The sequence below is a fragment of the Oncorhynchus clarkii genome, chromosome 27, assembly GCF_045791955.1.
Source record: "Oncorhynchus clarkii lewisi isolate Uvic-CL-2024 chromosome 27, UVic_Ocla_1.0, whole genome shotgun sequence".
In the NCBI taxonomy this organism is placed as follows: domain Eukaryota; kingdom Metazoa; phylum Chordata; class Actinopteri; order Salmoniformes; family Salmonidae; genus Oncorhynchus; species Oncorhynchus clarkii.
The window spans coordinates 49607291-49620528 of record NC_092173.1 but is presented as its reverse complement, the minus strand read 5'-3'; the positions used below and the strand labels follow the sequence as shown (position 1 = coordinate 49620528).

The 13238-nt window shown below is 47.5% G+C and overlaps 1 protein-coding gene across 2 annotated transcripts in view; it reads left to right on the top strand.

Moving 5' to 3' along the window:
• Positions 1 to 13205, top strand: part of LOC139385663 (rho GTPase-activating protein 42) — a 225947-nt gene extending 212742 nt beyond the window's left edge. For both annotated transcript variants that reach the window (XM_071130909.1, XM_071130910.1), the window contains 2 exons: positions 681 to 760; positions 9687 to 13205. In XM_071130909.1, the coding sequence (XP_070987010.1) occupies positions 681 to 760; positions 9687 to 9775 (169 nt within the window). In that variant the 3' untranslated portion in view covers positions 9776 to 13205. The remainder of the gene's footprint in view (positions 1 to 680; positions 761 to 9686) is intronic.
• Positions 13206 to 13238: the final 33 nt, after the last annotated feature.

Sequence of the window (13238 nt, the reverse complement as noted above, 5' to 3'; positions counted from 1 at the left end):
CTGTCTTTATTCCTCTTTATAGAGATGTATCTGTCTGTCTTTATCCCTCTTTATAGAGATGTATCTGTCTGTCTTTATTCCTCTTTATAGAGATGTATCTGTCTGTCTTTATTCCTCTTTATAGAGATGTATCTGTCTGTCTTTATCCCTCTTTATAGAGATGTATCTGTCTGTCTTTATTCCTCTTTATAGAGATGTATCTGTCTGTCTTTATCCCTCTTTATAGAGATGTATCTGCCTGTCTTTATTCCTCTTTATAGAGATGTATCTGTCTGTCTTTATTCCTCTTTATAGAGATGTATCTGTCTGTCTTTATCCCTCTTTATAGAGATGTATCTGCCTGTCTTTATTCCTCTTTATAGAGATGTATCTGTCTGTCTTTATTCCTCTTTATAGAGATGTATCTGTCTGTCTTTATTCCTCTTTATAGAGATGTATCTGCCTGTCTTTATCCCTCTGTCCCTCTTTATAGAGATGTATCTGCCTGTCTTTATCCCTCTTTATAGAGATGTATCTGTCTGTCTTTATTCCTCTTTATAGAGATGTATCTGTCTGTCTTTATTCCTCTTTATAGAGATGTATCTGTCTGTCTCTCTGTCCATCCATATCCATAGAGTCACCAATGCCATAGACGTACAGTATGTCTGTTGACTTTGTAATGTCTCCTGTGTTGGTTTCAGAGACGCCAAGGCCATGTACTCCTGTGAGGCAGAACACAGCCATGAGCTCAGCTTCCCACAGGGGGCTCTCTTCTCAAACGGTGAGACACTTACTCAGTTAACACACACACACACACACACACACACACACACACAGACACACACACACACAAACACACACACAGACAGCTAATGCGGTGTGTCTACTGTTAAACAGAATGGGTCCATATGTTCCTGTATACCGCAGATATTCCTCAGCTATGTATTTTGCCCAGGTCTGGTCTATAGAAGGATCCATCTGTAGGTTGTCCTGCATACAGACAGGGGCCACCCCAACTTGGTAGGCCTCAGTAATGACTTGGCAGTTTCCCAGCGTTGTGTGTACAGACAGTGGAAGCATAGCGACCTTGCTTTTAGCTTAACGCTATCCTCTCTCTAAACACCCAGATAGCCTAGCCTCAGAGGGATGTTATTACCTATCCTCTCACTAAACACCCTGATAGCCAGCCTAGCTTCAGAGAGATGTTATTAACTATCCTCTCTCGAAACACCCTGATAGCCTAGCCTCAGAGAGATGTTATTACCTATCCTCTCTCTAAACACCCAGATAGCCTAGCCTCAGAGAGATGTTATTACCTATCCTCTCCCTAAACACCCAGATAGCCTAGCCTCAGAGAGATGTTATTACCTATCCTCTCTCTAAACACCCAGATAGCCTAGCCTCAGAGAGATGTTATTACCTATCCTCTCTCTAAACACCCAGATAGCCTAGCCTCAGAGAGATGTTATTACCTATCCTCTCTCTAAACACCCAGATAGCCTAGCCTCAGAGGGATGTTACTACCTATCCTCTCTCTAAACACCCTGATAGCCTAGCCTCAGAGGGATGTTACTACCTATCCTCTCTCTAAACACCCAGATAGCCTAGCCTCAGAGGGATGTTATTACCTATCCTCTCTCTAAACTCCCAGATAGCCTAGCCTCAGAGGGATGTTATTACCTATCCTCTCTCTAAACACCCAGATAGCCTAGCCTCAGAGGGATGTTACTACCTATCCTCTCTCTAAACACCCAGATAGCCTAGCCTCAGAGGGATGTTACTACCTATCCTCTCTCTAAACACCCAGATAGCCTAGCCTCAGAGGGATGTTACTACCTATCCTCTCTCTAAACACCCAGATAGCCAGCCTCAGAGGGATGTTATTACCTATCCTCTCTCTAAACTCCCAGATAGCCTAGCCTCAAAGGAATGTTATTACCTATCCTCTCTCTAAACACCCAGATAGCCAGCCTAGCCTCAGAGGGATGTTATTTTGCCTCTTGCCATGTGTTTGGCTCAGTCCCAGGGCAGCAGCCTTACAGCAGGTCACAGTAACCTCGTAGTGATGGAAAGCTGTGGAGCAGCTTAGCTGGATCTCATCCGTTCAGCTGACAGAGCCAGCATTCACTAGCAGTCGCCAGCAGAGATAAGGTTAACATTCACATCCTCTGCAGCGGTTATTTTACTGTGTAAGAGGATCCGTTCCTATTCCCTATAAAGTACCATGGGGAGGAGGGGGGGGGGAGAGAGGGGGAGGCTGAGGGAAGAGAGGGGGAGGGAAGAGAGGGGGAGGCTGAGGGAAGAGAGGAGAGAGGCTCAGGGGAGAGAGGGGGAGGAGAGAGGGGGAGGCTGAGGGAAGAGAGGGGGAGGAGAGAGGGGGAGGCTGAGGGAAGAGAGGGGGAGGCTGAGGGAAGAGAGGAGAGAGGCTGAGGGAAGAGAGGGGGAGGAGAGAGAGGGGGAGGCTGAGGGAAGAGAGGGGGGGAGAGAGAGGGGGAGGCTGAGGGGAGAGAGGGGGGAGAGAGGGGGAGGCTGAGGGAAGAGAGGGGGAGGGAAGAGAGGGGGAGGCTGAGGGAAGAGACGGGGAGGGAAGAGAGGGGGAGGCTGAGGGAAGAGAGGGGGGAGAGAGGGGGAGGCTGAGGAAAGAGGGGGAGGGAAGAGAGGGGGGGGAGAGAGGGGGAGGCTGAGGGAAGAGAGGGGGAGGCTGAGGGAAGAGAGGGGGAGGCTGAGGGAAGAGAGGGGGGGAGAGAGGGGGAGGCTGAGGGAAGAGAGGAGAGAGGCTCAGGGGAGAGGCTGAGGGAAGACAGGAGATAGGGGGAGGGAAGAGAGGAGAGAGGCTGAGGGGAGAGGCTGAGGGAAGAGGGGGAGGGAAGAGAGGAGAGAGGCTGAGGGAAGAGGGGGAGGGAAGAGAGGAGAGAGGCTGAGGGAAGAGGGGATAGAGCCTGAGGGAAGAGGGGGAGGGGAGAGAGGCTGAGGGAAGAGAGGCTGAGTGAAGAGGGGGAGGGAAGAGAGGAGAGAGGCTGAGGGAAGAGGGGGAGGGAAGAGAGGAGAGAGGCTGAGGGAAGAGAGGAGAGAGGCTGAGGGAAGAGGGGATAGAGCCTGAGGGAAGAGGGGGAGGGGAGAGAGGCTGAGTGAAGAGGGGGAGGGGAGAGAGGCTGAGTGAAGAGGGGTAGGGGAGAGAGGCTGAGGGAAGGGGGGGAGGGGAGAGAGGCTGAGGGAAGAGGGGGAGGGGAGAGAGGCTGAGCGAAGAGGGGTAGGGGAGAGAGGCTGAGGGAAGAGGGGGAGGGGAGAGAGGCTGAGGGAAGAGGGGGAGGGGAGAGAGGCTGAGGGAAGAGGGGGAGGGGAGAGAGGCTGAGTGAAGAGGGGTAGGGGAGAGAGGCTGAGGGAAGAGGGGGAGGGGAGAGAGGCTGAGTGAAGAGGGGGAGGGGAGAGAGGCTGAGTGAAGAGGGGGAGGGAAGATAGGAGAGAGGCTGAGGGGAGGGAAGAGAGGAGAGAGGCTGAGGAAAGAGGGGGAGGGAAGAGGGGGAGGGGAGAGAGGCTGAGGGAAGAGAGGAGGAGATAGGTGAACCTGAGGGGAGATGGGGGAGACAGGAGGAGAGAGTGAGGCTGATTGGATGGGGAGGAGAGGGGAGGAGAGGGAGGTTGAGGGGTGAACATGAGGGGAGAGGAGCGGCGAAAAGAGTGAAGGGGAGGGGAGTTCGTGTAAATCAAAAATAACAGACTGACCTGGAGGCTGCCTTGATCGTTAATGCTAATTATTCTAGCCTAGTACTATAAGGGCACAGGGCGAGACCCAGATGCAGACACAGGAGGCAGATGGTTCGAGTCTCTGATATTTATTATAATCCAAGGGGCAGGGAAGAGAATGGTCGTGGACAGGCCAAAGATCATCAACAAGGTCAGAGTGCAGGAGGTACAGAGTGGCAGGCAGGCTCTAGGTCAGGGCAGACAGGCTCTAGGTCAGGGCAGACAGTATGGTCAGACAGGCTCTAGGTCAGGGCAGGCAGTATGGTCAGGCAGGCTCTAGGTCAGGGCAGACAGGCTCTAGGTCAGGGCAGACAGTATGAGACAGGCTCTAGGTCAGGGCAGACAGTATGGTCAGACAGGCTCTAGGTCAGGGCAGGCAGGCTCTAGGTCAGGGCAGGCAGTATGGTCAGGCAGGCTCTAGGTCAGGGCAGGCAGTATGGTCAGACAGGCTCTAGGTCAGGGCAGGCAGTATGGTCAGGCAGGCTCTAGGTCAGGGCAGGCAGTATGGTCAGACAGGCTCTAGGTCAGGGCAGACAGTATGGTCAGACAGGCTCTAGGTCAGGGCAGACAGTATGGTCAGACAGGCTCTAGGTCAGGACAGGCAGTATGGTCAGACAGGCTCTAGGTCAGGGCAGACAGTATGGTCAGACAGGCTCTAGGTCAGGGCAGGCAGTATGGTCAGGCAGGCTCTAGGTCAGGGCAGACAGGCTCTAGGTCAGGGCAGACAGTATGAGACAGGCTCTAGGTCAGGGCAGACAGTATGGTCAGACAGGCTCTAGGTCAGGGCAGGCAGGCTCTAGGTCAGGGCAGGCAGTATGGTCAGGCAGGCTCTAGGTCAGGGCAGGCAGTATGGTCAGACAGGCTCTAGGTCAGGGCAGGCAGTATGGTCAGGCAGGCTCTAGGTCAGGGCAGGCAGTATGGTCAGACAGGCTCTAGGTCAGGGCAGACAGTATGGTCAGACAGGCTCTAGGTCAGGGCAGACAGTATGGTCAGACAGGCTCTAGGTCAGGACAGGCAGTATGGTCAGACAGGCTCTAGGTCAGGGCAGACAGTATGGTCAGACAGGCTCTAGGTCAGGGCAGGCAGTATGGTCAGGCAGGCTCTAGGTCAGGGCAGGCAGTATGGTCAGACAGGCTCTAGGTCAGGACAGGCAGTATGGTCAGACAGGCTCTAGGTCAGGGCAGACAGTATGGTCAGACAGGCTCTAGGTCAGGGCAGGCAGTATGGTCAGGCAGGCTCTAGGTCAGGGCAGGCAGTATGGTCAGACAGGCTCTAGGTCAGGGCAGACAGTATGGTCAGACAGGCTCTAGGTCAGGGCAGGCAGTATGGTCAGGCAGGCTCTAGGTCAGGGCAGGCAGTATGGTCAGACAGGCTCTAGGTCAGGGCAGACAGTATGGTCAGACAGGCTCTAGGTCAGGGCAGGCAGTATGGTCAGGCAGGCTCTAGGTCAGGGCAGGCAGTATGGTCAGGCAGGCTCTAGGTCAGGGCAGACAGTATGAGACAGGCTCGAGGTCAGACAGTATGGGCAGGCAGGCTCTAGGTCAGGGCAGGCAGTATGAGACAGGCTCGAGGTCAGACAGTATGGTCAGACAGGCTCTAGGTCAGGGCAGACAGGCTCTAGGTCAGGGCAGGCAGTATGGTCAGACAGGCTCTAGGTCAGGGCAGACAGGCTCTAGGTCAGGGCAGGCAGTATGGTCAGACAGGCTCTAGGTCAGGGCAGGCAGTATGGTCAGACAGGCTCTAGGTCAGGGCAGGCAGTATGGTCAGACAGGCTCTAGGTCAGGGCAGGCAGTATGGTCAGACAGGCTCTAGGTCAGGGCAGGCAGTATGGTCAGACAGGCTCTAGGTCAGGGCAGGCAGTATGGTCAGACAGGCTCTAGGTCAGGGCAGGCAGTATGGTCAGGCAGGCTCGAGGTCAGGGCAGACAGTATGGTCAGACAGGCTCTAGGTCAGGGCAGACAGTATGGTCAGACAGGCTCTAGGTCAGGGCAGACAGTATGGTCAGACAGGCTCGAGGTCAGGGCAGACAGTATGGTCAGACAGGCTCTAGGTCAGGGCAGGCAGTATGGTCAGACAGGCTCGAGGTCAGGGCAGGCAGTATGGTCAGACAGGCTCTAGGTCAGGGCAGGCAGTATGGTCAGACAGGCTCTAGGTCAGGGCAGGCAGTATGGTCAGACAGGCTCTAGGTCAGGGCAGGCAGTATGGTCAGACAGGCTCTAGGTCAGGGCAGGCAGTATGGTCAGACAGGCTCTAGGTCAGGGCAGGCAGTATGGTCAGACAGGCTCTAGGTCAGGGCAGGCAGTATGGTCAGGCAGGCTCGAGGTCAGGGCAGACAGTATGGTCAGACAGGCTCTAGGTCAGGGCAGACAGTATGGTCAGACAGGCTCGAGGTCAGGGCAGACAGTATGGTCAGACAGGCTCTAGGTCAGGGCAGGCAGTATGGTCAGACAGGCTCGAGGTCAGGGCAGGCAGTATGGTCAGACAGGCTCGAGGTCAGGGCAGGCAGTATGGTCAGACAGGCTCTAGGTCAGGGCAGACAGTATGGTCAGACAGGCTCTAGGTCAGGGCAGGCAGTATGGTCAGACAGGCTCTAGGTCAGGGCAGGCAGTATGGTCAGACAGGCTCTAGGTCAGGGCAGGCAGTATGGTCAGACAGGCTCTAGGTCAGGGCAGACAGTATGGTCAGACAGGCTCTAGGTCAGGACAGACAGTATGGTCAGACAGGCTCTAGGTCAGGGCAGGCAGTATGGTCAGACAGGCTCGAGGTCAGGGCAGGCAGTATGGTCAGACAGGCTCGAGGTCAGGGCAGGCAGTATGGTCAGACAGGCTCTAGGTCAGGGCAGGCAGTATGGTCAGACAGGCTCGAGGTCAGGGCAGGCAGTATGGTCAGACAGGCTCTAGGTCAGGGCAGACAGTATGGTCAGGCAGGCTCGAGGTCAGGACAGACAGTATGGTCAGACAGGCTCGAGGTCAGGGCAGACAGTATGGTCAGACAGGCTCGAGGTCAGGGCAGACAGTATGGTCAGACAGGCTCGAGGTCAGGGCAGACAGTATGGTCAGGCAGGCTCGAGGTCAGACAGTATGGTCAGACAGGCTCGAGGTCAGGGCAGGCAGTATGGTCAGACAGGCTCGAGGTCAGGGCAGGCATTATGGTCAGACAGGCTCGAGGTCAGGGCAGGCAGTATGGTCAGACAGGCTCGAGGTCAGGGCAGGCAGTATGGTCAGACAGGCTCTAGGTCAGGGCAGACAGTATGGTCAGACAGGCTCTAGGTCAGGGCAGGCAGTATGGTCAGACAGGCTCGAGGTCAGGGCAGACAGTATGGTCAGACAGGCTCTAGGTCAGGGCAGACAGTATGGTCAGGCAGGCTCGAGGTCAGGGCAGGCAGTATGGTCAGACAGGCTCGAGGTCAGGGCAGGCAGTATGGTCAGACAGGCTCGAGGTCAGGGCAGACAGTATGGTCAGGCAGGCTCGAGGTCAGGGCAGGCAGTATGGTCAGACAGGCTCGAGGTCAGGGCAGGCAGTATGGTCAGACAGGCTCTAGGTCAGGGCAGACAGTATGGTCAGACAGGCTCTAGGTCAGGGCAGACAGTATGGTCAGACAGGCTCGAGGTCAGGGCAGACAGTATGGTCAGACAGGCTCGAGGTCAGGGCAGACAGTATGGTCAGACATTAATTATAATTATTCTAGCCTAGTGGGGTTTTATCTGACATTAATGCTAATTATTCTAGCCTAGTGGGGTTTTATCTGACATTAATGCTAATTATTCTAGCCTAGTGAGGTTTTATCTGACATTAATGCTAATTATTCTAGCCTAGTGAGGTTTTATCTGTCATTAATGCTAATTATTCTAGCCTAGTGAGGTTTTATCTGTCATTAATGCTAATTATTCTAGCCTAGTGAGGTTTTATCTGTCATTAATGCTAATTATTCTAGCCTAGTGAGGTTTTATCTGTCATTAATGCTAATTATTCTAGCCTAGTGAGGTTTTATCTGTCATTAATGCTAATTATTCTAGCCTAGTGAGGTTTTATCTGACATTAATGCTAATTATTCTAGCCTAGTGAGGTTTTATCTGTCATTAATGCTAATTATTCTAGCCTAGTGAGGTTTTATCTGTCATTATTGCTAATTATTCTAGCCTAGTGAGGTTTTATCTGTCATTAATGCTAATTATTCTAGCCTAGTGAGGTTTTATCTGTCATTGATGCTAATTATTCTAGCCTAGTGAGGTTTTATCTGTCGTTAATGCTAATTATTCTAGCCTAGTGAGGTTTTATCTGTCATTATTGCTAATTATTCTAGCCTAGTGAGGTTTTATCTGTCATTAATGCTAATTATTCTAGCCTAGTGAGGTTTTATCTGTCATTAATGCTAATTATTCTAGCCTAGTGAGGTTTTATCTGTCATTAATGCTAATTATTCTAGCCTAGTGAGGTTTTATCTGTCATTAATGCTAATTATTCTAGCCTAGTGAGGTTTTATCTGTCATTAATGCTAATTATTCTAGCCTAGTGAGGTTTTATCTGTCATTAATGCTAATTATTCTAGCCTAGTGAGGTTTTATCTGTCGTTAATGCTAATTATTCTAGCCTAGTGAGGTTTTATCTGTCATTAATGCTAATTATTCTAGCCTAGTGAGGTTTTATCTGTCGTTAATGCTAATTATTCTAGCCTAGTGAGGTTTTATCTGTCCTTAATGCTAATTATTCTAGCCTAGTGAGGTTTTATCTGTCATTAATGCTAATTATTCTAGCCTAGTGAGGTTTTATCTGTCGTTAATGCTAATTATTCTAGCCTAGTGAGGTTTTATCTGTCATTAATGCTAATTATTCTAGCCTAGTGAGGTTTTATCTGTCGTTAATGCTAATTATTCTAGCCTAGTGAGGTTTTATCTGTCATTAATGCTAATTATTCTAGCCTAGTGAGGTTTTATCTGACATTAATGCTAATTATTCTAGCCTAGTGAGGTTTTATCTGTCATTAATGCTAATTATTCTAGCCTAGTGAGGTTTTATCTGTCATTATTGCTAATTATTCTAGCCTAGTGAGGTTTTATCTGTCATTAATGCTAATTATTCTAGCCTAGTGAGGTTTTATCTGTCATTGATGCTAATTATTCTAGCCTAGTGAGGTTTTATCTGTCGTTAATGCTAATTATTCTAGCCTAGTGAGGTTTTATCTGTCATTATTGCTAATTATTCTAGCCTAGTGAGGTTTTATCTGTCATTAATGCTAATTATTCTAGCCTAGTGAGGTTTTATCTGTCATTAATGCTAATTATTCTAGCCTAGTGAGGTTTTATCTGTCATTAATGCTAATTATTCTAGCCTAGTGAGGTTTTATCTGTCATTAATGCTAATTATTCTAGCCTAGTGAGGTTTTATCTGTCATTAATGCTAATTATTCTAGCCTAGTGAGGTTTTATCTGTCATTAATGCTAATTATTCTAGCCTAGTGAGGTTTTATCTGTCGTTAATGCTAATTATTCTAGCCTAGTGAGGTTTTATCTGTCATTAATGCTAATTATTCTAGCCTAGTGAGGTTTTATCTGTCGTTAATGCTAATTATTCTAGCCTAGTGAGGTTTTATCTGTCGTTAATGCTAATTATTCTAGCCTAGTGAGGTTTTATCTGTCATTAATGCTAATTATTCTAGCCTAGTGAGGTTTTATCTGTCGTTAATGCTAATTATTCTAGCCTAGTGAGGTTTTATCTGTCATTAATGCTAATTATTCTAGCCTAGTGAGGTTTTATCTGTCGTTAATGCTAATTATTCTAGCCTAGTGAGGTTTTATCTGTCGTTAATGCTAATTATTCTAGCCTAGTGAGGTTTTATCTGTCATTAATGCTAATTATTCTAGCCTAGTGAGGTTTGCTCTCCATGTTTCATTCCTGACTGGCTCCAAGCAACGTTCCTCTCTCTTTGTCTGACAGATGCTCTCTCTTTGTCTCTCCATCCTCAGTGTATCCATCTATTGAACCTGGCTGGATCCAAGCAACGTTCCAGGGAAAGACTGGCCTGATCCCTGAGAACTATGTGGTTTATCTCTAACAACAAACTGACTGCTCCAAGACCTAAACATCCCAAACGAACCTTGATCATTTCATGGTATCCATGGTAACAATAATCTGTAACGTGATTGACGTGATTGTTGTGAAGGCCAAGTTTTCCCATTGATCAGACATGTAGATATGGGAATGTTGAGTATCGTTCATATGCAGTAGAAGGAGCAGATGTGTGTTTTTAATCACCTGAATGATATACCTACCTACCTACCTACCTACCTACCTACCTACCTACCTACCTACCTGTCTACCTACCTACCTACCTACCTACCTACCTACCTACCTGTCTACCTACCTGTCTACCTACCTGTCTACCTACCTACCTACCTACCTACCTACCTACCTACCTACCTGTCTACCTACCTGTCTACCTACCTGTCTACCTACCTACCTACCTACCTACCTACCTACCTACCTACCTACCTACCTACCTACCTGTCTACCTACCTACCTACCTACCTACCTACCGTATCTACACCCTTATCAAGATGAATACTTCTGGTCATGTCATGCTGGTCCTATTCTTATAGGTTCGTGTTGAAATACTGTACGTTCCAGGTGGGATATGCAGTAAAAACATACACGATTGATAATATACACTGAACAAGAAATATAAACTCGACATGTAAAGTTTTAGTCCCGTGTTTCAGGAGCTGAAATAAAAAACATCCCTGAAATGTTCCATACGCAAAGAAAGCTTTTTCCTCTCACATTCTGTGTTTACATCCCTGAGCATTTCTCCTTTGCCATGATCATTCATCCACCTGACAGGTATCAAGAAGCTGATTAAATGGCATCATTACACAGGTGCACCTTGTGCTGGGGGACATTAAAAGGCCACTCTAAAATGTGCAGTTTTGTCACACCACACAATGCCACAGATGTCAAAATGTTTGAGGGAGCGACTGCAGGAATGTCCACCAGAGCGGTTGCCAGAGAATTGAATGTTCCTTTCTCTACCATAAGCCGCCTCCAACGTTGCTTTAGAGAATTTGTCAGTACATCCAACCGGCCTCAAAACCACAGACCACGTGTATGCCGTTTTCTGATGTCAGCGTGAACAGAGCGCCCCATGGTGGCAGTGGGGTTGTGGTATGGGGCAGGCATAAACTATGTACAACGAACACAATTGCATTTTATCGGTGGCAATTTTAATGCACAGAAATCCAGGGACGAGTACCTGAGGCCCATCGAGAGGCCCATTTTGTTTAAGGTATCTGTAATCAACAGATGCATATCTGTATTCCCAGTCATGTGAAATCCATAGATTAGGGCCTAATGAATGTATTCCCAGTCATGTGAAATCCATAGATTAGGGCCTAATGAATGTATTCCCAGTCATGTGAAATCCATAGATTAGGGCCTAATGAATGTATTCCCAGTCATGTGAAATCCATAGATTAGGGCCTAATTGATTTCCTCATATGAACTGCATGTTGCCTTTATATTTTTGTTCAGTATAATATGAAAAAACGTCCAGAATTCAATTGTGATTTTATATAGAAGTAAAATATCTGAATGAGCTGACAGGTTTGCTGTGAATGCCATCTCAGCGGACACAGCGTGGACTAAATCGTACTAATAAATACCCACAGGTGTAAAGATATACAGGTATGTTACCCATAGACCTGCTGGTTGTCTGTCTGTAGTGTTGTGGTACTAGTTTAGTTCCAGTATTACGTCTGTCTCGTTTAGATGACAGGTAGGATTCCCTTCTTAGATCAAAACCAACACATCTTTCTGAATCTTTAAACTAAATTTAGATATCGTACATTTCAATGTTTATGGCAATAAACACTATTTAACATATCCAACATAGAACACCATGTACATGGAATCATCGTCATTTTATCAGGACGCTCTTACCCAGAGCGCCTTGCTTCAAGGGCACATCGACAGGTGGTTTTACCCAGTTGGCTCGGGGATTCGATCCAACTGACTACGTGGCGCACTACTTTTGACCAGAACTCATTGGGGGTGTTTTTCCTAACTAGTAAATCACTCAAGTGTTTTTCCTAACTAGTAAATCACTCAAGTGTTTTTCCTAACTAGTAAATCACTCAAGTGTTTTTCCTAACTAGTAAATCACTCAAGTGTTTTTCCTAACTAGTAAATCACTCAAGTGTTTTTCCTAACTAGTAAATCACTCAAGTGTTTTTCCTAACTAGTAAATCACTCAAGTGTTTTTCCTAACTAGTAAATCACTCAAGTGTTTTTCCTAACTAGTAAATCACTCAAGTGTTTTTCCTAACTAGTAAATCACTCAAGTGTTTTTCCTAACTAGTAAATCACTCAAGTGTTTTTCCTAACTAGTAAATCACTCAAGTGCACTTTTGTTTAAATAAATGGTACCTGCATGTCACACATCCAGGAGCTCTTCCTCTATTTGGTACTATTAGCGTATTTAACCTTTTAATCTTCACTGTGTTTTGAAAGAAATGATCACTTAAATGCCAGGATTCGATCTGATCCCTCTATGCACATTTTAAAGCCAATGTTCCTGTGTTCGTAGAGACCACGGAAATTACCTTTAAATGGTGCACGATCCATATCGGCGATCGGCTTGAATCTTGTTTTATGTATCGTTACGTCTAAATGATGAATTAGAATACTGAATGTTTGTCTAATGTCCGATATATTACTCTCTAGTACGCTGGTGTACTAGCAACGCCAACGATGAATTATATCAACTCAGACTAAACATGTATAATATGAGGCTACGTCCCAAATTGCACCCTTTAGCCTATATAGTGCACTACCTTAGACCAGAGCCCTATTCCCTATATAATGCACTACTTTAGACCAGAGCCCTATTCCCTATATAGTGCACTACTTTAGACCAGAGCCCTATGCCCTATATAGGGCACTACTTTAGACCAGAGCCCTATTCCCTGTATAGTGCACTACCTTAGACCAGAGCCCTATTCCCTATATAATGCACTACTTTAGACCAGAGCCCTATTCCCTATATAGTGCACTACTTTAGACCAGAGCCATATGCCCTATATAGGGCACTACTTTAGACCAGAGCCCTATTCCCTGTATAGTGCACTACTTAAGACCAGATTCATATGGACCCTATGCCCTATATAGTGCACTACTTTAGACCAGAGCCATATGGACCCTATGCCCTATATAGTGCCCTACTTTAGACCAGAGCCCTATGGACCCTATTCCCTATATAGTGCACTACTTTAGACCAGAGCCCTATGGACAACTATTCCCTATATAGTGCACTACTTTAGACAGGAGCCCTATGGACCCTGGTGAAAAGAGGTGCACTATGAAGGGAAGAGGGTGCCATTTGGGACGTATCCTCCGATTCTATTTTTTATTAAAGATGGTGTTTGATATTTAATTTTGTACTGTCACAAAAAACTAAAGACTCAAGTAATAAATGTGTAACTTGTGTACAACAGAATGTCTTATTATTTCTCCTCAGTCTAACT